The 24,884-nt window shown below is 49.4% G+C and overlaps 1 protein-coding gene across 1 annotated transcript in view; it reads right to left on the reverse strand.

Moving 5' to 3' along the window:
- Positions 1-16,864: 16,864 nt before the first annotated feature.
- The window catches only part of MAP3K9 (mitogen-activated protein kinase kinase kinase 9), an 85,215-nt gene continuing 77,195 nt past the window's right edge, over positions 16,865-24,884 (reverse strand). Inside the window, exon 11 of the mRNA XM_047794975.1 lies at positions 16,865-24,804. Within this exon, the coding sequence (XP_047650931.1) occupies positions 24,320-24,804 (485 nt within the window). The 3' untranslated portion in view covers positions 16,865-24,319. The remainder of the gene's footprint in view (positions 24,805-24,884) is intronic.

Genomic DNA, 24,884 nt, shown 5'->3' on the forward strand with positions numbered 1-24,884 from the left:
GATCCGAATGGTTACTCTTCTTGCCTCCTCATAGAATTCAGTATTTTCTTTGGCTTCTATGACTCCACTAGTTCTTCTTCCCAGTGCACCCTTTCATCTCCTTTGTGAATTCCTCTACCTCTACCATCCTCTAAAAAGTCAGTGTTGGATTTCGTCGTGGCTCCGTGGTTAATGAACCCGACTAGCATCCATGGGGACACAGGTTCAATCCCAGGCCTCGATCAGTGGGTTAAGGATCTGGTGTTTCGGGGAGCTATGGGAACTTCCACATGCCTCGGGTATGACCCTAAAAGGAAAAAAAAAAAAAAAGAAAGTCAGTGTTTGTTGGTGTTCTTTTCCCCTAACTCTAATCTCTTTGCGTGGTGACCTCGTGTACTGCCTGCATTGCTGCAGTCCTCCTGTTCCTTCGGATGGTTCCTCAAGACCTCTCCTGAACAATTCATTCAAGCACCAAGTTCTATCTGGCCATCCTTCTAGTGCCATCACCTTAATATGCCCCAAACTGGATTACGGATCAAACCCCTTCATCTTCTCCACCACGATACACTATCTTCCCCAACACACACACACACACACACACACACACACACATTCTTCATTCTCTAAAAATCCTTATCCCAGGGCTAAACTCTTCCTCATGCCTACATCCAATCCCAAAATCCCATCTAGTTTTACCTTCTTAATACTTTTTTTTTTGTCTTTTTGCATTTTCTAGGGCCGCTCCTGTGGCATATGGAGGTTCCCAGGCTATGGGTCTAATCGGAGCTGCAGCTGCCGGCCTATGGCACAGCCATAGCAACGAGGGATCCAAGCAGCGCCCGTGACCTTCACCACAGCTTATGGCAATGCTGGGTCCTTAACCCACTGAGCCAGGCCAGGGATTGAACCTGCAACCTCATGGTTCCTAGTCGGATTCGTTAACCATTGAGCCATGACAGGAACGCCAACCTTCTTAATACTTCTTTTCATCTCCTCTTCTCCCAGTCAATTTTGGGCCACTGACATCTTTCACTTCAATTATGAAAACAGCCTTCTTTCCAATCTCCTTGGCTTTAACCCACTTTCTCCTCTGCAACCAACGCAGTTTTCTAAAATGTAAATACAATGATATCACTCTCCTGATTAAGACTTTTAGGGACCTAGCCACTGGCCTGGGACAAAATTCCAAATTCCTTAGTCTGGCAAAAGACTCCTTCATGTCCTGGGTCTTTCTCTGTTCAGCTCCATCTCTCATCCCCCCTGCCTCACCCCCTCCCACACACTATTCTGTTGCACTGCTTTATTACATTACATGATCGTATTGCATTCCTTACAGTTTCCCTAAGAGTTCTACACTGTCCTTCAGCCTTCAGCTTTTATATATGTTTTTCCCTCTGCCTGGGCTCCTTTTCTTTCTCGTCTTCTCCTGGCCAATTCTTATTCATATTTCAGGGCTCAGTCCAGACATTACTTCCTCCGAGAAGCCCGATCATCCTTTGAGAAACAACTCGTCGGCACCCCCTTTCCAGGAACCAACCTCTGCCCCCAACCTGCGCACATGTGAACACCCTCCCTGGTGGATTTCATTTCCTAGCCCCTGAGTTCCTCTTGTCCTTTGTTCGTGTCTTTATTAAAGCATTTATCACACTGTAATTTGCTTTTGTCCTCCTGTCTCCCCTTCTCATGTGCAAGCGTCAAGGACAGTGGCTGTGTCTGACTTCTAGGCTAGAAATCTGTTTGTCCTTCCAGATCCCCACTCTGCTCTTCCCTGCCCTGCTGTGAACCCCAAGAGGCTGACTCATAACAACTGCATCAACGGAGCGCAGCCAATGGAGAGAAGGGAGGGAGGTCAAGGTTCTCATTTCACCAACTAGCTGAGTCCTTCACCCCAAGGTCACACACAGCCCCTGCCAGGTGGCCCTCTCTGCAGGGCTCTCTCCTTCTGGACTCTGGGAATGTTCTCTCCTTTCATCCCTTCAGCCTAGGCTTAATAATACCTTCCTGATGTTCCTCCCTTCAGGGTACTACGTGGTTCTTTGTTTTCCTATACTCTGTCCACTTTTGAAAATAGTCTCTCTCGGAGTTCCCTGGTGGCTCAGAGGGTTAAGGACCTGGCATTGTCACCACTGTGGCTCCAGTTACTGCTGTGACATGGGTTCTATCCCTGTCTCTAGAGCTTCCGTATGCCATGGGCATGGCCAAAAAAGAAAAAAAAAAGATAAGAAAAGAAAATAGTCTCTCTATTAAGGCTCCTCAAGTTACCAATTACCCAATTTAAAGTTGCCAGGACATGACTAATTTCCTCCTTGAATCCCTTGCAAAGAATCTAGCACGTAAATGTTGAGCGACTACATGAATGAACGAAATGAGGAAAACAACCCAAGCCACTGGCCAGCTCAACTTTTATCAACTTCCCTCTCACCTACATTTCACGAAGAAGGGGAAAACATCCCAGTTTAGAACTTGAACTAAAGTGAGACAGTTTTAGGGATTGGCAAAGAAGGGGCTCCTGGGGGCTATTCTGGCAGGAGTTGTGGTGGGGAATCAGAGGGGGCTGTTGGGCAGATGTGCCCTTAATACAAGCAGTCCCCAAGCACCTCCAGCGGGCCGGCCATATCGCCCCTGGGAGCCCAGGGGACTCCACTTCTGCCGTGACTGTCCTAGGTAGCGACTCTGGTGGGAAGCACACTCAAAACTTCCTTTTCTTTCCCTTGGTCTCCCCTCCAGAGAAGTGCTTAGAAAAGTAGGTATATTTCTTCCTCCATCCCCCTACTCAAATCCAGGAGCCAGAAATTCAGGCTCCAGAGGTGTGGGAGGGGAAAGGCCAGCAGTTGTCAAAACAGGATAGACTGTATTATGGAGGAGAGTGGGGTTAAGGCCACAGCCTGGGGGCAGGATCCCTCGGTGTTGATTCATATGCCCTACAACCCCGAGGTATCTTCTCACGGCTCTCAGACCTCGGTGCTCAGCAAACCGGTAGAACCTGGGGCCCAGGGAGGGGAAACGCAAAATTATACGGTAAATTAGTGGTAAGGGAGGGGCCAGAGTCTAGGTTTCCCGGTGAACAAACCTATCATTGCTGCATAAACCACACTGCCTCCCCTGGATATCAGGTCTCAGCGGGAGGGGCAAGTTCATAACAGAAGAGGGGCAGATTCGAGAGTTCCCTTCAGTGGCTCAGGTTTGATTCCCTGGCCCTGGCCCTTCCATATGCCATGGGCACAGCCAAGAGATGCAAACTATTGTATTCAGAATGGATAAGTGGGAGTTCCCCTTTTGGCACAGTGGAAAAAATCTGACTAGTAATCACAAGGTTTCAGGTTTGAACCCTGGCCCTGCTCAGTGGGTTAAGGATCTGGCATTGCTGTGAGCTGTTGTGTAGGCTGCAGACACGGCTCAGATCCTGCATTGCTGTGGCTGTGGCATCGGCCGGCAGCTGTAGCTGGGATTTGACCCCTAGCCTGGGAACCTCCATATGCCATGGGTGCGGCCCTAAAAAAGCAAAAAAAAAAAAAAAAAAAAAAACCACAAACCAAACCATAAAAAAGAAAAACAAGAATGGATAAGCAATGAGGTCCTACTGTATAGCACAGGAACTATATCCAGTCACTTGCGATAGTACATGACGGAAGACAATAGAGAAAAATATATATATGATTGGATCACTTTTCTGGACAGCAGAAATTGACAGAATACTGTAAATCAACCATAATTTTTAGAAATTAAAAAAGAAGAAGAAGAGGGGCAGATGGGCCACAAGGGTCCTACTCAGTGTGACTCGGAGAAGAGAATTAGCTCTGGCTGAGTCACGGTTACACCCTGGGCCCTGTGCCAAGGTTAGAAGTACTGGCTCCGGGCTCAAACTAATATGGACTGAATTGTATGTGAACCTGGGGGTAGGTGACTCAACGTCTCTAAACCTCAGGTTCCTCTTCTGTAAAATGAAGATAAAAAGAATACCTCATAGGATCTGGGAGAGGATTAAGTGAAAGAAGCGTGAAGCACTTAGCACATTTGAAAACTGGCACGGAATAAGCAAGCACTCAGTGTATGTTGGCCATTAGTTTTATCTTCAGCAGTTCTCTTACTTATTTCTCATACCATCCTGGAGTTCCCATTGTGGCTCAGTGGTTAACGAACCCGACTAATATCCATGAGGACGCAGGTTCGATCCCTGGCCTTGCTCAGTGGGCTAAAGATCTGGCGTTGCCATGAGCTGTGGTGTAGATTGCAGACGTGGCTCGGATCTGGCGTTGCTGTGGCTGTGGTGTAGACCGGTGGCTATAGCTCTGATTAGACCCCTAGCCTGGGAACCTCCATAAGCCGTGAGTGCAGACCTAAAAATACAAAGGACAAAAAAAAAAAAAATAGAAAAAGATTATCACACCATCCTTTAAGAGAGGCTCAGAAAGTTAAGTTACTTGCTCAAATTTATATATCTATTTATATTCATTAAACTCCTACCAAGGGTCAGATGCTATTCTGGACACTGGGGATGCAGCAGTGAACGAAGCTGAGGAAAATCCCTTCCTTCATGGAGCTTTCATTGTACTTGGGAAGACATATATATATATATGAAGTGAAATAAAAATAAATTTAAAAATTAAAATTAAGAACTGAAAAAAGGAGTATTAGTGAATTGTGGAGTTTCTGTTGTGGCTCAGCAGGTTAAGAACAGGATTGGTATCTATGAGGATGCTGCTAGTTGTGGTGTGGGTCACAGAGGAAGCTCAGATCTGGCATTGCTGTGGCTGTGGTGTGGGCCAGCAGCTGCAGCTTCCACTAGACCTCCAGCCTGGGAACTTCCTTATAATGCAGGTGTGGCCCTAAAAAGAAACGCACACACACACTATATATATACACACACACACACATATATATACACACATATATATGTACACACACATATATATGTATGAATTCTCCATGCGTTTCTTTATGGAGAATCAAAACTAGGAAGGAGAAGGAGTGAGGGCGAGGGGGACTGCAGTTTTGGAGAGTGGCCATGACTGGCCTCCATCTGACCACATTGAGCAAAGGCTTGCAGGAGGCAGGAGTGTAGGCATGCGGATCTCTGAGAAAAGAGCATTCCAAAGAAAGGAAAGCGCATGTGCCAAGGCCCTGAGGCAGGCACCCGGGGTTAGAGGGACAACCCTAATGAAACAGCCCTAGAAAAATGTCAATCATGATGCTGGAAGCTGGGGTTTGAACCCAGAACTGATTCCCAAACCCAGGCTGATATACACACCCAACCTTGCTCGGCCCCATCTCGGTCTCCCTAGGTGATTAGCTGGTGTGATTGGGGGTGGGGAGTAGGGGTGATTCAAAACTCTTTGTGGGATTCAAAGTCAGACACCAGGAAGGAAGTAAAGGATTCCAATCCCAAATAAGTGTAATGTTTCCACCTTCAGAACCAAAAGTCAGAACAGAAATTTTTGGTAAGTAAGTGGACTTATAGAAAGACAGCGTTTCAGGACATCCAAGACACGGTTGCCTTAAACAAGCCCAAGTGCTTTTCAGTCCTAAAGATCCTCAGCTATTTCGCCTTGATCCATCCCTAAAAAGGAGCAGCCGAGAAACACCCCCTTTGCTGGCCAGGGAAGGGCACACTGGGACTCTTGCCAATCTTCTATCCATGGCAGAGCAGCAAGGTCCAGAGAGCAAGCGTGGGGGGAGGGGTGCCAGGAGGACTGGAGACCCAGTCCTGACTTCCCGTCACTCTCAGGACCCTCCGTGTGCCTTCCTTTTTGTCCTCCAGGGAGAGGACCTCCATTTGGACCCCCACCCCCACCCCCAACCTCTGAGGGTGTCGCTAGGAAGGATCAAAGAGAACCAACCTTTCGAAAGGGCTGGCTCTCAAAGTGCCAGGTAAACACGGTGTCTTGGTGATGTAATGAGCCTGTGCGGGCAGAGCTGAACGGAGGAAATTGCTCACTCTGGGGAGGGGCAGGAATCTTCCAGGCCATCACGATCCACTAAGTAAGTTGCCTCTGCCAAGGTGAAAGGGTTCCCTTGTGACCTGCAAAGTGAACCGTGGGCCACCGCTTCACACGGCACTTCAGTTCCCTGGGCTCCGAGCATCCTATTCTCTCTCCGCGAAACACCTGCAACAGGGCTGCCATCCTTCTGGCAAAAAGGAGAAGAGCAGTCATGTCAAGAGGGTGGGAATTCTTGTGGAAGGAGGTTGGGGCGGGGAGTGGTGGAGAAGAGACAGCTCTGGAGCGGCCTCAGGCTGATGCCAGAGAGGACCTGAGCCCGCTTTCCAGTCTCAGGCAGTTCCTGATACCACCCATCAGCTGAGCCACCGGCAGGAAGTCAGTTCAGCACACTGGCCCTCAGATGTCTCATATATAAAATGAGAATATGATTGCCCAATTCAACATTCAGCTCTAAGACTCTGTGATCCTGGGCGGAAGAAATGGCGTGAGGGTGTTTGTAAGGGCTGCGATGGGTCATGGTTGAGCTGAGAAGACGTCTTTGTTTCCCATCCAGAAACCCCCTCAGCTGAACGTCATGGCCACAGGACAGACACCTACATAGGGCTTTCACCCCGGCAGCAAAATGAAACCCATGAAGAGGGGAGGCTGGTCATTTTTCTGTGGAGCTTGGAGGCCCAGAGGAAAAACATACCAATAGGAGAGGGACACACATACACTCAGCCCCTGAAATTTTAATATCAGAAGATCATAAGCTGCGTCAACAACTTGGTATCCCAGTGGGTGCCAACTAAGCCCTCTCACTTAATGACATGCCCCGAGCGCTATAATTTAAAATCCTGGCATCGAGTTCTATGCAATTAAAAACAAACTAACAAACAGGCCTTCCTTGCGCCCTAGGATTTTGTAAGTTTGCTCCTGCTCTTCTCACTTGCCTGGTAATACTTAATGCTTTTCACCAAACAGCCTCCCTCCCCTGGTCCCCTCTCACCTGTCCATCACCCTCCGATGCTAGACAAGAGGCCCATGGTTGGCTGCCATTCAAACCATTGCTTTGCTTACTCCCAGCTCAAGCTTCCAGGTCACTGTGCTTTCATTTTTCCTGAATAAGGAGAAAGATTGGAGGGCTGAATTGGCTATGCCTAGTGGATTTGGCAGCATCACTGGCTTTGAAAGGAAGACCTGAACATCCTGCCTTCATTAGCCTCCATTCATTAACCAGCTCTGCTTTTTCTGCCTTTCTAGGTTTCTGAGAGGAAAGGGGTGCCTAAGAGATGCTCTCCATCAGCCAGAACCACAGAGGACAGAGAACACAGGACAGAGAACACCAAACCCAGCACACACACACTTCCAGACATCGTACCAACCAAAAGTTAACACCAACTATATATTCCTTTTTTTTTTTTTGGTCGGGCCCATGGCCAGGACCATCGCAGTGACAATGCCAGATCCTTAACCCACTGTACCACCCGGGAACTTCCCAACTACATCGTCTTATGAGAGCTACGAACCAGTGGCTATTTGGTTGGAGTTGAAGTTTAATGAACTCCTCCCCACTCCCACCCCAGCAAATGCTGCCAGGGAGCAAAGGAGGCCCTTCTTAGGGATGGACTCTGTACATCAAATCCACCAGCAAGACCTGGGTGCTCTCCGCCCCTTCACCTCTGGTGCCACCACCCCAGTGCCGGCTACCATCCCTTCCTGGGTGTCCGGTGGACAATGGCAATGGCCTCTGTTGACAGCTGTGACTTTCTCTGTTAACCCATCCTCTGCTCCACAGCCTGAAGGATTTTTCAAAATTCAAAGTCGACGCTGTTGCCCATGTTTGAAAACACTGATTTCTTTCTGTTTGGAAGAAAATGCAAATTCCTTACTATGGCCTAAGAGACCCCCTCTCCCCCAAAGCAATCCTCTCTTGATGGTCTCAGCTTAAATCAGTAGTTCTCAATCAGGAGCAATTTTGGTCACCAGGGACATCGGACAATGTCCGGAGGCATGGGTTCTTACACCTTAGGGTGGAGGGTGCTGCTTCTAGTGGCAGAGGCTAGGGAGGATGCCCAACATCCTGCAATGTGCAGGATGGTCACCAGAACAAAGAAATGTCTGGCCTAAGAGGTCAAGAGTGCGGAGACTAAGAAACCGTGGCTTAAATTCACTTTCTCAGAGAGACCTTCCCTGACCATCTTTATCTCATGTTGGCTCCCATCCCTGTTGTCCTTCACACCACCAACCAGGATCTTTCCCTATGTTTCTGTTGTTGTTTACATCCTTGGATGATCCACCAGGTTAGAGACCAAGTGTGCTCAGCCTTGTTGCGTCCGCACCCATCACTTGGTAGATGCTCAGTAAATATTTGTGGGAGGAAGGACAGGAAGGAAGGCAGAAGGGAAGGAGAAAGGGCAGCCAAGATTAAACAGCATCCCTGCCTACTCTTTCTGAGCCTCTTGGGGTGTCATGCCACCTTCATCTTCATGTGGAAAATCTTCCATTCGACTTGGCCAATTGCATTGATGGATTTTCTAGGGAATAAGCTCAGTGGACTTTGAAACATTTTGAAAAGTCTGTGGTGGGTAGTGGCATGACGATGTCCAGACTTCTTTAGTATTGACTTTGTTGTTTTCCAAAAAGTCCACCTGAGGTTAGGAACCACATCTATTTCAGGCTCCACTGTTGACCCAGAGCCTAGTGCATGGATGGTAGGTTCCAAGGGGTGTTTATGAATGAGTGAACGAATGAGTGAATATCAGAGGAGGGCCCACAGAAACCCCCAGCCTAGAGGGGAAGGGGGAATCGACACTGTGTCAGACCCATTTCCCTAGCAGCTCACAGACCCACTCAGAGAGCTGGCCCCCAGTTCAGACTCTGGTTCCTTTAATTGGTGACCCTTAAAAGAGCATTGCCAAGAAGCACTTCACCTCTGGAAGAGAATTCTGTCCTTGGTCAGCTATTTCAGAGTGCCCTTGAAGGCAAAATAAATTTGGTTTCAAGTTTTCCCAATGCCCATTTAGGGTTCCTCACACAAAGCCCAGACATTTATACTATTTTGTCATCCAGAGACCAGCTAAGTCTCTCAAAGGTGAGCTTCTCTCCACCCCCACCCTCATGACCCCCAACCCAGTCATGTGCTCCCCAACTCAGGGCTTCCCAGGACCTGTGGGAAGGAGCTGCAGGCTGTGAGGTTACTACAATGCACTCCTTACTGGGATGAATCTGCCTAAATTTCACTCTTAAACCCCAGAGATTAATGTTATCTTATTAGCAACACAAAATGGAAAAGACTGGGCTCTTTCAGTTTAATCTGCTTAGTTTCCGAGGCTACGGGGATCTTCTCCAAGGAATGTGCTTGGCTTTTGTTAGAGGAAGTAAAAAAAAAAAAAAAATCCAACATACTATTTGGCATAAATTTGCCTGTCTAATTTAGATTGTGAAAACCCACTGATTAAGTCCTGGTATTGTCACTTTCTTCCTACGGAGTCTACAAATATCATTGCTATTAGGAAATCTATACCATAAAACTCATCCCTGCAAATCCCACTTTGATTCCCTCCCTCCCTCTGCCTCTCTCTCACACCCACCAAGTCTGTTCTTTATTCTCATCAGCGCCACCTGGCGGTCACTCACACCCTCTAGGACTTTTTTTTAAAAAATCACTGAAGACCCCAGAGTGCATGTGCGTGTGTGTGTGTGTGTGTGTGTGCATTCTATCACATTGGAAAATAAAACCAAGGAATTTTAAAAATGTATTGATTCATTTAAAAATAACAATAACAAATTCATTAAATTTTAAACCTAAATAACACTTTAATAAAAAAAATTTTTTTAAATCCTATGAAAAGTAAGTCATTATTTTACATTTTTGCACATCTAATATGTGGCTTAATGAAAGGAAGCCAAACACATATCCGATTCTGCATTCAATCTGTTTCAGCATCTTGCTTTAGTTGAAACATGAAGAAAATCTGGCCTCAACCTCATGTGTAGTGGAAAAGAGGCATATTTTATTAGCCTTATCAAATAGTAGTGAGTATTCCTTTTTGATACTATACCAAAACTCAACAAGTTGGAGTTTCTTAAAGGTGAGTTGGAATGTGGAATCTGAAACCATATCCATGAACTTTTTGTCCTCTGCTGTATTAAAATCCATTGGTCTATCTTGGACTTTGAGTGAATTTTTGAATGCTAAATTTTGTAAGTTCATATGTTGTCATGTGGAAAATATTGATTCACTGAGTTATGCAGAACTTCTTTTTCTTTTTTTTTTCTTTTTTGTCTTTTTGCCATTTCTTGGGCCGCTCCCGTGGCATATGAAGGTTCCCAGGCTAGGGGTCGAATCAGAACCACAGCCGCTGGCCTACACTAGAGCCACAGCAACTCGGGATCTGAGCTGCGTCTGCGACCTACACCACAGCTCATGGCAACGCTGGATCCTTAACCCACTGAGCAAGGCCAGGGATCAGACCTGCAACTTCATGGTTCCTAGTTGGATTCATTAACCACTGAGCCACGACAGGAACTCTTATGTAGAACTTCTAAATGTTGACACATTAAAAATATATACTCATTAATATTGCTAAAATCTTATCACAAAAATTATTACGTATTGGCAGGTGGTCAAGCTCCTGACAGACTCCAGTTTTCCAAAATCCTAATTTTTTACTTAAAATTTTATCATTGGGAACAAATGCTGTCAGTTGTTCTCCTTGAAGTAACAGTGTCACTTCATTCATTTTCAAGAAAATATCCACCCAGCACTCAAGCCTGAATAATCATAGCTGGCTCAATAATCATTCTCTGGAGTGAAAATGGTGTCCTATGGGAAAAAAGCAAGGAGTTCAGCCAGCAACTCAATCACAGCTGTGCTTTTCCTCAAGTCAACCCTTGTACTTCCATGGGCTGTAGATGTGCTTTATGCGTGAAGTTCACATTTCATTACACAGAATGTTAAAAAGAGGACCTCATGAGTCAAGATGTCATTACGTTAGTAACATTCATGTTTTTATCAAGGATGTTCTTGAGTGGAACTGGCACCTCTGTGGGTGCCTGGCAGTGAGGAATAACAGGGAGTTCTGTCCAGTTTGGAGTCACTGCTTGGCAGGTGCTAAGGTGCCAGGAGTTTTTACCCATCATTGTCTTTGCACCCGTGGTACAACACAGCGAAGAAGCAAACAACAGTTTAATATTATTGGCAACATAGTTTTGATCTTCCAGACCCCCAGGGGACTATGGACCACATTTTGAAAACCATTGCTCTATGGGCCATTGGGGGAAGGAGGGGAGGGCTCTTAATATCATTTGCTCAGAGACCGGTCATGAATAAGATCCTCGCACCCAGAACCCATCTCCTAAACCCCTCACCCCACACATGATTCCCACTGCTCGTGCCCTTTTCAGGTTCCCCGTGGGAACACTCCTTGGAGACACATTTTTTTCCTCACCCCAGGGGAGATTAAAAAGCACAGGCGGAACCGGCCAGAAACACCCAGTCTACCCACCTCCAGGCTAAAATGTACCTTTTCTTTTTCTCTCCCAGTTATCACTTAACCTTAACACTGTGATAAAGAAAAGGAGACAAGAACAAAGTACCCTGTCAAAGTAAAATTTTAGGAGTTCCCGTCGTGGCGCAGTGGTTAACGAATCCGACTAGGAACCATGAGGTGGCGGGTTCGGTCCCTGCCCTTGCTCAGTGGGTTAACGATCCGGCGTTGCCGTGAGCTGTGGTGTAGGTTGCAGACGTGGCTCGGATCCCGTGTTGCTGTGGCTCTGGCGTAGGCCGGTGGCTACAGCTCCGATTAGACCCCTAGCCAGGGAACCTCCATATGCCGCGGGAGCGGCCCAAGAAATAGCAACAACAACAAGACAAAAAAAAAAAGTAAAGTTTTAAAACTCCTTGGTTTTATTTTCCAATGAGATAGAATGCGCGCACACACAGGCACTCTGGGGGCTTCAGGGGAAGGGTGCTTTGTTCAGGTGAAGAATGCAAGGCAGGCGATCTGGCAGAGGATAAACATCCCCGTGACACAGGCTGCTTGCAATCTTGGAATCTCTGTTACTTTCACCACTCAGTGACTATTTCGGCCTTCCTGATCTTTCAGGTCTTGATTTAGACATCACTCCCCACCTCTGCTTCTCTCTCTCCCTCCCCTCACCCTAGCTCCTCTCCCTCTCCCTCTCCATATATGTATGTATACACACACACACACACACACACACATATTTGCATATACATTTTACATATATACATATATATACACATATATATACCCATATGTGTGTGTGTGTGTGTGTGTGTGTGTAGAGAGAGAGAAACAGTATACGTATTCTGTATTCTCACAGTGCCTCAGTTGTCTCTAGCCTTACATGATTTTCCCCACTAGATGGTAAACTCAGAAAGGGAGCAGTCATTCAGTCTCAGAGGGTGTAAAACACAGAAGGGACATGTTTACATTCTTTTTTAAGTGGATGCCTTTAGATGGGGCAGGCCTCTCATTTGCCACTTTTCCCCACCCCCACCCCAGCTGCACCTTTTTGCCACTCATTGACCTGCCTGGCCCCGAACAGAATTGGAATTTTCCAGTTATCCTGCATCCCAGACCAGAGCAGGCCTTCAGTATTTATCAGAGGGGTGATTCTTTTCTTTTCAGGTTGGGTAAAGCACAGAACCAGTTGGAAGTCAGTGTTTCTTTGACATCACTCGCCCCGATTTGTCCCCCCCCCCCCCACAGCTCACCAGCCATGGCCCTCAGGACTGGACTGCCCTTATCTGCAGGAGGCCCATTGTAAGCTTCTTCCGAGCATGCTGGCATCTCACTAGGGAGACTGTGACCTGGGGCAGAATCCAGCCTCTCTTCCTTTCTTCTCTCGGCCAATTCTTCCTTGCCACCCCACCCCAAATTTGACCACTTAGTTTGTCAACTGCTTGATTAGGTTACAGTCAACCTCAACATCTGGGTGGGGGACAGAGAGTCTGCTCACAAAGAAGATCATGCCTTTCAAGCAGGAAGTCTCTGTTCCTGGAAGATGGAGTCTTGGAGGAAATAGGGAAAGGTGTGTCTTAGGTGTGGAAAGGGCTGGGGGTAGGGAAACTGTGGAAAGAGTTTGGGAAGGTAGGTTGGGACCAGATCATAAGGGGCCCCCAAAGCCTTGCTAAAGAATGTGGATCTTCTCCTACCGACACTGGGATGCGACACGATCAGACCTGTGCTCCACAAGCATGTTTCCTAGGGCTGATCTTCCACCCCAACTCTCCCCTTCTCCCCTTATCACAAAGAAATCTCCAGTGCCTGCCACTGAGACTGCGTAAGAGGCCCTCCTGACTGGTGGCTGTAGAGTGACCAGTGTCCAAGAGGAGGGGCAGGGCAGAGCTCAGATGCCTACCCTTCACCCCCGCCCCCGACCCAAGCCCCAAAAAAACCAAACGTGTTCTCCAGCTTGAGCTGGTTGGACTGGATCGGGTGGGGACCAGAGGGCTCAGAGGATTAGCACAGTTGTCCCAACCTTGAATGAGGCGCATTCCATCATCAAGTACACAGGGCGCGGTGTCCCTTGGCCCGGCCCGGCGCCTCTCATGGAGGGGTGTGTGTGCATGTGTTGCAAACCTAAGAGCACTTTGCAAGCCTGTCTGGGACCTGATATTCCGAACCACTCTGCCCTCTCAGAGACCTCCATGTACTTCCACTCCGAACTTTCTCTGTTCGTGCTTCTTCACCAGGTTCTGCTTGCCTTCTGCAGGTGACTCACCATGCCAGCACCATCTCTCAGCTGGGAGGAAGAGAGGAGGAAAGTGGTAAAAAAGAGATTCCATTAGGGTTGGGAAGCTGGTCCTGGCTCTGGCTCCAATTCTACCTTTCAAGATCAGGGCTTCTGGTGTTATCATGTGGTATGACTTGGGGTGGGAGGTGGAGGGGTAGGCCAGCCTCAAAGCAAGTGGCCTCTGGAGCATCTGCAGAGAAACCTGGTATCATGAGAAAGTATCCCCAACCTACTGTATTCACCATTGTTTTGCTGACTGTAAAAGTAACATACAGTCACAGTTTTTAAAAAAAGTCCTGGAGTTCCCATTGTGGCGCAGTGGAAACAAACCCAACTAGTATCCATGAGGATGCGGGTTCGATCCCTGGCCTCGCTCAGTGGGTCAGGGATCCAGCATCACCACGAGCTGCGATGTAGGTCACAGATGCAGTTCAGATCCCACATTGCTGTGGTGTAGGCTGGCAGCTGCAGCTCTGATTGGACCCCTACCCTGGGAACTTCCATATGCCATGGGTGCAGCCCTTAAAAAAAAAAAAAAAGTCCTAAAACTTCCCAAAGTAAAGAACGTTTTAGATCATCCATAAGACTGCTCCATAAAGATATCAGTGATTGACTACCCTTCCACATCTTTCTTATGCCTATCAAGTATATTTTCTGTCTGTAACTGAGATCAAGTTATTTTTGCAGTTTTTTGTATTCTGCCTTTTAACCTCTGCACCTGTCCCCATTTCCTTAATTATTGTTGAACAATCTAATTTTAATGGCTATAGAACATCACATGTGGTTATATCATTAAAAACAGAGACAGGGAGTTCCCATGGTGGCTCAGCAGGTTAAGGACCTGATGTTGTCTCAGTGAGGATGTGGGTTCAATCCCTGGTTTCGCTCAGTGGGTTAAGAATCCAGCATTGTCACAAGCTGTGGCTGGGTCACAGATGCAGCTCAGATCCTGCGTTGCTGTAGCGTAGGCCAGCAGCTGCAGCTCCGATTTGACCCCTAGGCTGGGAACTTCCACATGCCACAGATGCCGCCATAAAAAGAAAACAAAACCAGGAGTTCCCATCATGGTGCAGCAGAAACAAATCTGCCCAGGAACCATGAGGTTGCAGGTTTGATCCCTGGCCTTGCTCAGTGGGTTAAAGATCCGGTGTTGCCATGAGCTGTGGTGTAGGTTGTAGACAAGGCTTGAATCTCGCATTGCTCTGGCTGTGGCGTAGGCCGGCAGCTATAGCTATGATTCAGCCTCTAGCCTGGGAACGTACCTATGCCATGGATGTGGCTCTAAAAAGACAAAGAGACAAAAAAAAAAAAGAAAAAAAGAAAAAGAAAGAAAACAAAACCAAACCCAAAGACAGGAAGCTGGGGTGAGGTTATCTCTAGGATATCTTTCACACCAGGAAGAGGCAGACTTCTGCTGCTTCCTGTGAAAGGAAACCACCTCCTGCTTTTGGGCTTCTCCATCCCTTAGGACTGACACCAGGGGTCAGGTGTAGCTGCCTGCACGAGGTCTGTGAAGCCGCAGCTCTGGCTGACGTCAAACCACAGCCCTCCCGTAGCACCATCACAGCACTGAGCACTAAGGAGATTTCTGTTCATTTCAGCCTCTCCAGCACATGCTGATAAAAGTCTTAGAGACCTGGGCTCTATCTGAACAAGCAGTAAATCTCCAGGGTGCAGCTGGCACTGGCCCATAGAAGACATTCAAACAAGTGCTTTGCAAAGACACAAAGTTTGAGCAACTCCCTGTGGCCAGGCATTTGAACTGCTGCTAATTTGTAATTAGCAATGTGCTCTTGTGTTCTCAGATTCCATGCTGACTGAGGAAGCGGGCAGAGGTGGACTCAAGACATCTGGTTTGGGTCATTGGGAGTTACTAGTGCCCTCCTGTAAATCATGCTGGGGTGACTTATAAATAAGTCTTTGTCTGGATCTGACTCATTCTTATGATATGAGGGCAGATGCTAGACTCAGACAAATCCCAGCTGCACTGCTTGATAGTTCTGTGGCCTTGGGCCCGTCACTTGACTCTAATGTTCATTTTCTTTGGTATAAAATGGAAAGAATAATGGGATCTACTCTAAGGATGTTGAGATGCTATAAACAAGATCATGCAGGTCAAAACTTAGTGCAATGCTTGGTGCATTGAGGCTGGTTGTTACTGGCAAATGACATTTCTGGACCCATGTTATAGGATGAATGCCACATGACCAAACTGCTTTGCAGGAACATGGAGCAATTTGTACACATACATCTCTCATGGCATCTTCTCTGCAAGGAATTGGGTCAAGTGTGCATCTCTGCCCAATCAATCTGACAAAGGTTATGCGGCCCCCGTCAAACCTACTTTGAAGTTCAGCACAAGGTCATCTTTCTCCCCACAGGCTGAGCATCCAGCACCCAGCCCACAGCCACCCTCCCTGGGTTGCCGAGGAGGGGGCTAAGAGGTCTGGAGTGAGCGAAAGGTCACAGCATGAAGCACGAGGAGGTTGATAGAGAAGTTCAGAAGCCACTTTTCCACATGCAGCTGAATGCTGAAACAATGGACTGAAGTGATGAAGAATGGCCCCAAACAGGATTCTTCTGTCTGATTTCCCTGTCAACACCACCCAGCGCACAATCACAGAAAATGAGAGCACAACGGCTGCTTTGTGACCAGCTTGCTCCAAAAGAGACCCAGAGAGATTAAGTGGCTTGCCCCAGGTCACACAGCTGGCCAGTGCCATCAAGAGTATCCAGACCACAAGGAACCCACGACTCACAGCTGGCGAATCCTGTCCACATGTGTACAGCTCCATTGGCGTTTGTCCTCTTAGGCGCCTTCACAGCTTCACCGGGAACGTCAGGGTGGACACTGCTATGGGCTGGGAGACAGCACACGCTTGCTAAGAGCTCTGAAAGCCAAAAGCCATGACCTGCCTGAGCAAAAGTCAGTTGTGAGAGGACACTGAACCACCTGGGCAGGAACCGGTCAGTGCCGTGCTTCAGAAAGGCCCCGGGGGTTCAGCTGGGGGGCTCTAGGACCTTCAGGGAGTGTGGTCACCCACCTCCTCTTTCCCACACCATATCCCTCCCTCCCTCCAGTTATTTAATCCCTACATACGGAAATTCCCTAGAAACTGCCGGTTACTCAGACATCTTGTATACCTACAAAGGAAAGCGGAGGGAGGACCAGTTTACAAAGCACCACGGCAAATGGGGAGTCATTGTTATAACAGTTTTATTCAAGTCTGTGTGTGTTCTGGTGGTGAGACCAGGCTGAGATCAGCATGACACTGTAATACGCTAAGAGGTTTAGCCATTGAACCAAGCCTGCTTGGCAACCCTAGTTAACAATTTACAGTACCTTGGAAAAAAAAAAAAAAAAAAGCCAAAGAAAAGAACCTGATACATTTCCTTCAGGACTTTTCTATTTTTAAATATTGTTGACAAATTACAATAACTTAAATCCCAAAGCAAAATGGGCATTCAAGGACACAGGGTGAGCACACATGGACAAGACGCCAGAGCGGGGAAGGCCTAGAGATGCAAAGTAGGAGGAACAAAACCAACGTGTAGGTGAACTTCCACTTTACCGGGACCCAGAGGCTCCAATGGGGAGGAGAATCCCAAAGAAAGCTTTTCTGTGAATTAAATAAAACCCATCTCCAGCTCCTTTCCTTAATCCTCTAGGAGATACAGACACAGTCTCAGACTAAACCTGGGTGAGTGTGTGAGCATGCCTGTGAGCGTGAGCATATGTTCATGTGTGTGTTCAGGATGGGTAGTGGGGGAGATTAGGAGAAAGTTGTCAAGTTCATCACCTCCCTTCTTGGCTACAACTGGGTACCAAGGGCATGGTTTTTTTGTTTGTTTGTTTTGATACAATAAAAAGGCAAAAGCCTGATTTCAAGTTTTCATGAGGAGCCACACTAAGGCTTCCAAACTCAAGAGGCTGGGAGAGACTGGGTTGAAGCTGCAGCAAAGAGCAGTAACGGGGCAAGGGTGGGCTGGAAACCGGAGAGAGGCCCACGGGGCTTCAGTGGTCCTTGGAGGAGAGCCAGAGGATCCACACGTTCAACCCCAATGTGGAACGGTCCCTGAACAATCGTGGAGAGGAAATGGTGGAGGGAGCAGCCAGAAGCAGAGGGGGCGCGGCTGAGCTCCAGGGAGGTTGCAGGTCCCGCTGGGTGTCTCTGGTCATGAAGGCAGATGATGGGTTAGCCGCAGGACAACTCCTTGGACAAAGAGCCATCTCAGAGCCTCAGCACACCTAAGCCAGGCGGATTTTCTCCCAGAGTTTCTAAACCGTGGTCTAAAACATGCTTGGAAGCAAAAGAGAGATGGCTCTGGAACCAAGGAGAGCAGCACCACGGCTTCCTAGCCACGTGATCTTAGGCATGTAACATAACTATCTGAGCCTTGGTTTCCACATCCTAGATGGAGGTAATACCTTATGCCCCACCCCCTAGGATTATTGTTGAGTTCCAAAAAAGAGAAAAAATATAAATCTCTTCTGCCTAGAAGAAATATAATGGTTTCACATAATATATTGTTAGTCCCCATATCCAGGCCAGGATAAACCCATGCCTCATTCTAACAGTGATGAAGAAAAGAGCCACAGCCAGCATGGCTTCCAGAACTGGAGGGAAAGATAAATGACGAGGAGAATAAAGATGACAGAGAATAATGGTAATGAAAACCTTACTGGTGGAGGTGGTGGGACGGCTGGCATTCCGAAGGTCACTGTGGACCAGGCACAGTGCTAGGGATGCAGCGGAGGGAAAACGCCCCTGTCCCCCTCCGTTCTTGCTCAACCTGGGAGGAAGAATGATTCATTCACATCTCTGCAAACTCCAAGAGGTCCCAAAGGGGTCTCAGGGGAGAAAGAATCCTCTCCACGTAATCACTTCCTTTTCTCTTAAGACACATACACACGTGTACCTGGCCTTAGGGTTTCAGAGAGGCTGAAAGGAAGCTGGGGGCCATCAAGGAAAAGTCACCCTTGCAACCCTGCAACAAAGTCCAAGGTTGAAAGCGGCCCCAGGTGTTTCACTGTTAAGGGAACACATTCCTAACTGAACACAGACACTTCCAGAGAGATACCACCGAACTCAGGACCTGAAGGGAAGAAGGGCAACTGGAAAAAAAAAACCTAAAACCTACTTGACAATTCTGCCTGAGCTTGCTCACAGATCCAGGTGAGGGCCAGGCAGGGCTGAGACTAGGATAAGATGAGGATGGCACTTGCCTTGGATGTAAACTGTAAGAGGGCACCAAAAACCCTGTTATGGGGACACATCACGTTTCAGTGCAATACTTTTAAAAATTAAAATTAATGAAAAAAACCTGATGGTGACCACAGTATCAAAATTTTAAAGAAAGTCAGGATCTGCCAAAGCAGGTACCTGGGTAGGAAGGATTTTAGGAACATGGACAACATATTGCTTCTGAAACTCAGTCTTGGAGTTTAGCAAGCGCAGAGCAAGGCCATCATACCCATGGGCGCACCACTCCCCGGGACCCCTCTTGATGAGCCAGTCTGACCTCTGGCTTCGGATTTCCTGGATGTCCACTCCACACATCCCAGTAAGAAGGGCCTGTCCCTGAACCTCTGGGATTGGATGTACTCTGACTTTCTGGCCCGAGATACCAATGCAATTGCCAGGTCCATGCTTGCCAATCAGCCTGGTAAAACTAGGCTGTGGGTGTTTAAAGGGAGGGTGGGTCAGACCCGTCAGGAGGAAGGACGGGTCAGCGGAAAGTCTGTTTCCAAGAGAAACGAAGAGAGGAGGAGAAAAGCTCCTGGCTCCGTGACCAGTTGGGCCCCAAGGCTCTTCTCTATTTCTGGCTGTAGTCATGAGCAAAAGACCCAAAGCAAGGCCACGGGCAGAGGATGCAGGGAACACAGCCAGGAAGAATCAGGAAGGACCAGTCCTACTGGCTCCAGATCAAGGAGCAGCCCAGGGAGGCCAGGGCACTCCCAGGGCCCAAGACCCGAAATGGTCAAAGGAAGAGGAGGGGCCTGTCAATAGCGCATCAGGACAGATGGAAAAGTCTGAGAAGCGGAGGAGAGGCTCACCTGGCACAGCCAACCAGAAGCCCAAGCCCTGGTAATTAGCCTCCCTCAGCCAGGACTCCAGTTTCTGCCTCCTGTCTTCCAACGCCAGTGCCTGGGGGTGGCTCCTACCCAGGCGGTAAGGCCAGGGAGAAGCCAGGGACTGAGGCCTCCTGGGAAGCAGCAGTGGGTTTCCCTTCTGATGTGGATTTTTAGTCACTTTTGAATTTCTGACCTAAGAAAACTGTGATCTGCCTGAACCAAAAGTGACACGTGGGAATGTGTTCCTCAGCGTAGCTGTAGCTGGACAAGAAGTCTTCCCAGGCCTGAAGGCAGCAGAGTGGCAGGTGGTCCAGTGGGTCCAGCCAACACAGAACTGCCAATACTCGACTGTTGTGACCTCCAACCACACACACATACACACACAAACACACACATGCACGCACACACAGAGTTCTCTACAAAGGGAAGCAACCTAGCAAGGGGAGGCTTATCAGTGCTGGATAAGGGACCCAGGACCACGTTTTCAAGTTGGAGAAGCTTCATGCCTTGGTTCACAGCTGGGCTCAGAGGTCCAGAGAGGGGGAGACACCTGTGCAATGTCATACCACTAGCAGGCAGGCAGCTCAGATGACCAGACTCCTGCTGCTCCCACCTCCCAGGTTCACTTACAACCTCCCCTTGACCCGGGTCCGCCATCTCTGGCAGAGCCCTCAGGAAAAGCCTAGCACTACTGAAGTGGCAGCACCTGCTTCTTCGCCAAAATTCTTTAAGAGGCAATAGTGTGTCTGACCTGCCCGACGGGGCCCTCGGACATCTGAATCAAAGGCACAGGCTTAACGAAACGCTTGCAGGAAAGGTCAGGTTCTGCATTCACGGGGTGGGGAGGTACCTCATGGACATTTCAATCCTGAAGTGCACCACTCGCAGCCACCCAGTCTTCAGTACCCGCACTTCCGTGCTTTGTTCAAAGTGAGCTTGCAGAGTTAGGAATACTCTGGGGTGGCCTCCCTCTTCGTGGGGGAGGAGCCTCCAATGGGGCTATGGAGCAAGGGCATTGACACCAGCTCAGGCCATGATGCCCTGAAGTGTCCTGTATGTCTAAGCAACTGTGGTCTGAGGGCCTGGTGAGGAACCCACACCATGACATGGGTCCTGAGGGCCAGCAGACCCTTTCCCAAAGATCCTTCCAGGAACCTGCCTGACTCCAGTCCCTAAACAAGTCAGACTCTCGGAATGACTCCAAGACATGAGATTTGGAACTGTCATTCTGAGGCTGCCTTCAGCTCCCCATCTCCCATTTCCTCCTCTGTAAGACACTAATGGTAGGGATGACCAGCCTGACCAGTTAAATGGGGGGAATCAGGAAGGATGCTTAAACACCAGGTGCTACATAAATGCAGGAGAAGAGCATGTGCCTGACCAGGGGCCCCATTTGTCGCATCAGCCAACTCCAAATCACTCCTCTTCCAGAAGCTAGAGTTCGAAAGTCCCCTTGGGGCAAAGGTGGTAAGAACTACACTGTCAACCTCAGCAGTTCCGTCCCCGTCGCTGGCAGGGAGCCATCGGCTTCACGAACCTGCTCTGATACACACTTTCTTGTCCTTGGGAGGGAAGCAGGTGATGGTGGCTTTTACCAGAAGGAAATTTGAGAAGGACTAAGAGACAAACCTGAGGTCAGATGGCAAAAGCAGAATGGAGAAGAGAGCCGACTTGTTCAGATCTCAGAGCTTGATGTCTGACTCAGCAATCGGTCCAAGCAGCTTTTCCCTTCCCTTCATTTGAATCTTTGTCTTGAAGCACGTCCCCTTCTCCACCAGCAAGTATATTAAATGCAGAAGGAAAATGATGTGACCTTGTAAAGGTCAGGAGGAAAGGTTAGCACTCCCGAGTCATCCAGATCCACACCCCCAACCCCCACCACCAGAGCCTTGGGACGCTAAAGAATGTGAAGCTAAGAGCATCGGTCACAGCCTCTTAGACACAACACACGAAGATACCTGGGACATCTACTCAGCTCCTGGAAGTGGCCTGGGTTCCCAAGGGGGTGAACAGAGGATAGTTCTGTGCAGAATCTGCAGTAGGAGCTGAAGGAGCCAAGGAGAAGGGGGCAGACCAGTATCTGTCTCCCATCACTGTCTTCCATGCAGCCAGCACCCACCAAGAGTGGTGGGAAAGTGTCTGAGGAACTCTGTGTCTGTGAGAGGGGGACCACATAATGCTGCAGCGGGGGCTTGAGCCGTGGTGTCCAGGCCTGTCCCTGCCCATGACTGTGGGGATAAGAGAAGCTGAGTGGATAGAAGGCAGCCCAAACCTGTGACCATATGGGATCTGTACCCCACCGCAGCCCTGCCCCACACAGAGACCCAGCGTCCCCTTGGCTGGATGGATGCGGCAGAACTGGGTTCAACCTCTCCCTTGACAGCAAGCAGCCATAACTCAGCTTACACTCACTCCATCAGTTACACACCACTCCCAAGATGGGTGGCTGCAGTCTGACAAAATGACAAGTAGAAAATAGACAAAGGAGGAATCCCTGCCCCACAGCACAGAGCACTGCCAGGGCCAGCACGGCCGGATTACAGTCTAGGCTGCACCCACCAGAAGACCATTTAGTGGGGCCAAGGGTGGACAGATGCGAGAGTGGCTAAGGGCCTGGGGCTGAGGAGAGACCTGGGAAAGGACACAGACCATCCCATCGAGGATGAAGAGGAGCTACTCGGTTGGCTGGAACTGCTGACCAGACTCACACCTTCCCCCCTCCCAGCTGAGGAGTGGGCGTGAGGCAAAAGTACTCTCTCACACACCGTCTTTGTGAAGAGAGAGCCAGAGAGGGGTGAGATGCATTAATGGTACCCCGGGCAATGGAACCAACAGTGCCTCCCCCCTCAAGACTAGGTGGGGCCCTTGAACCAAAGCGCCTGTCAGTGGGCAGGTAAAACAATCTGAAAATCAAGGTCACCCCTTCTGTCACCCCCAGGGCAGGACTTCTGTCATAGTTACAGAGAGAACAGTGACCAAATCCATCACCCATGCCTGCTTTGCCCCTCTCCTGTCCTGGCATCCAGGCAGCAAACGCACAGAACCTGCACCTGGGCCTGCAGAGAAGTGGTCCAGGACAAGAGACAGGGGAGGGACACGCAGAGCATCTCGAGGGAGGAGAGCATGACTTAAGGACTCTGCTCCCAGTTAGGTTGTTATTCCAACGCAAAGATAACGGTGCACCCTTGACGCAGGAGCCTCTGAGTAAGAGGAATAGTGAAGACATGTGAGAAGGCTCTAGAAGAAGCTCAACATTCAAGTTAAGGAAACTTTCCAGCAAAGACGGGGTTGACCTTATTGTCCTTCCTACAAAGCTCACAGCCCAGAGGCCAGCATGAGGGGCCATCTGTGCACGGAGACAAGAGGCCCCAGTTGGGACTTGAAGGTTGCTGTCCATTGGAAGCCCACTGAGCGCCTTACAAACATCATTACCTCACCACAGCCATCTACACAAGGAGCTGAGGGCTCCCAGTTACCTCGGGGGCATCACAGAACAATGACTGGACAGGAAGGACTCCCCACAGCTCCAACTCCCAGGGTCCCGGACCCACCCCCACTGCTGTTCTGGTGCAGTGCAGAAATATCTCCCCATCAAACACATAACCTGAAGTCCACTGATTCCAGAGAGTGGAGGAATGATCAAGAGAAGAGAAGAACTCATTTAGATCAGATGACAAACGGGACAAACACAGGAACTTTGTCTCCGGCTTCAGAACTAGCGCCGGTGAGTGAGTCTCCCTAGAAACTCCTTCTGGGAGGTGCATGTGTTTGCATCACCACCTGCTCGGACCACGACTAGACTCCAGGTAGGAGATGGATGCCGTCAACAGGTGCCGGTTCTGCCCTTTCTCCAAGTGTTTGCAAAAGAAACGAGGACAGAGAGACTGCTACCCTCTTTACGCCACTCGACTGTATTTCCTAACTCCTGCTTCTCCCCCCGTTCTCACAGAGGCAGGACCCCACCCCAGGAGGCTCAAATACATAAGTGGGGCGCCTGACAGTGCAGTAGGTGGTGCCAGCTCCATCAACTCCTGTGCCCGAGGCCGGAGCACCTTGCCCTCAGCCGGTACCAAAGGGCGCAGGACACAGACAAGCTCACGTCTTGCACCGAATCAAATTCTGATCCATGAGTATGGGGGAAGAATGTGGAAGAGGAGCAAAATCAATCACAGGACACCCAAGCCTGGTGTTTGGGAAGGCTGAACTCAGGACTAACCAGGAGGGCACACCCAGGGGCTGAGGAGGGGAAGCAGCAGACAGATTCGGCTGAGTGACTCTGCAGGGTCACCCTGAAGGCGAGGAAGACTGTGGAGGGTGGGGGACATGCACACGCCCCTCCCTCCCCTACACAGCCAGAGCTGACGGCCACAGCCCCTCCAGGGGACCTGGGGAGAAGGGTCCTGCAAGGCAAGAGACCCTCTGAAGTGGCCCTGCTTCCATCCCTTCCATCTTCAAAGTGCATTATCAGTGCAAGAAGTAGGGCGGGAGCTCAGGGGGTCCAACTCTGAGAAAGGGCTGTGCCAGCCAGCTACCCCATCTCCTCCTGCTTCCCCCTTGCCCACCCCTGACCCTTTCCATGCTAAGACCAGAACTCCTGCTGGATCTCATAAGGGGCAGGCCTGTGTGTGTTCAGTTCAGCTCTGCACAGCGGCACGGTGCTATCCTGACTCTGGCCCTCTGCATCCAGGTCCAGAAGCGTCCGCTCGGCAGGGGGCAGCGGCCCCGCCTGGAATGGGAGCAGGGCTGGCAGCCCAGGCCGCTCCTCTACGGTGCTGCTGCTGCTGGCAAAGCAGGAGTCCAGGTTGCTGGGCGTCTCTGTGCTGGAGCTGTTGGCCGGGGAGGCGCTACGGGCATGGCTGGGGGACACAAACCACCAAGGGTCTAGCCGTTGCCGGTTGGCAGAAGGACGTGGCCGCGGCAGAAACTCCAGGGTCTTGGGTCTCTCCAAGGTGGAGTCCTGCTGTGTGTTCCAGCGCCTTGGGGTCGGGGGAAAGACCACGTTGGGGTCAGGGAGACGGGGGAATTCACCTGGGTCTCGGCTGGGGCTGGGGGTTTTCAACATTCCTGGTCAAAGAGACAAAGGGAGAGGCATCAGATGATGACAGCACACTCGCCGTTCCTCCACCGCGGACCATCTCCCTGTT

The sequence above is a fragment of the Phacochoerus africanus genome, chromosome 9 (assembly GCF_016906955.1).
Source record: "Phacochoerus africanus isolate WHEZ1 chromosome 9, ROS_Pafr_v1, whole genome shotgun sequence".
Lineage (NCBI taxonomy): Eukaryota > Metazoa > Chordata > Mammalia > Artiodactyla > Suidae > Phacochoerus > Phacochoerus africanus.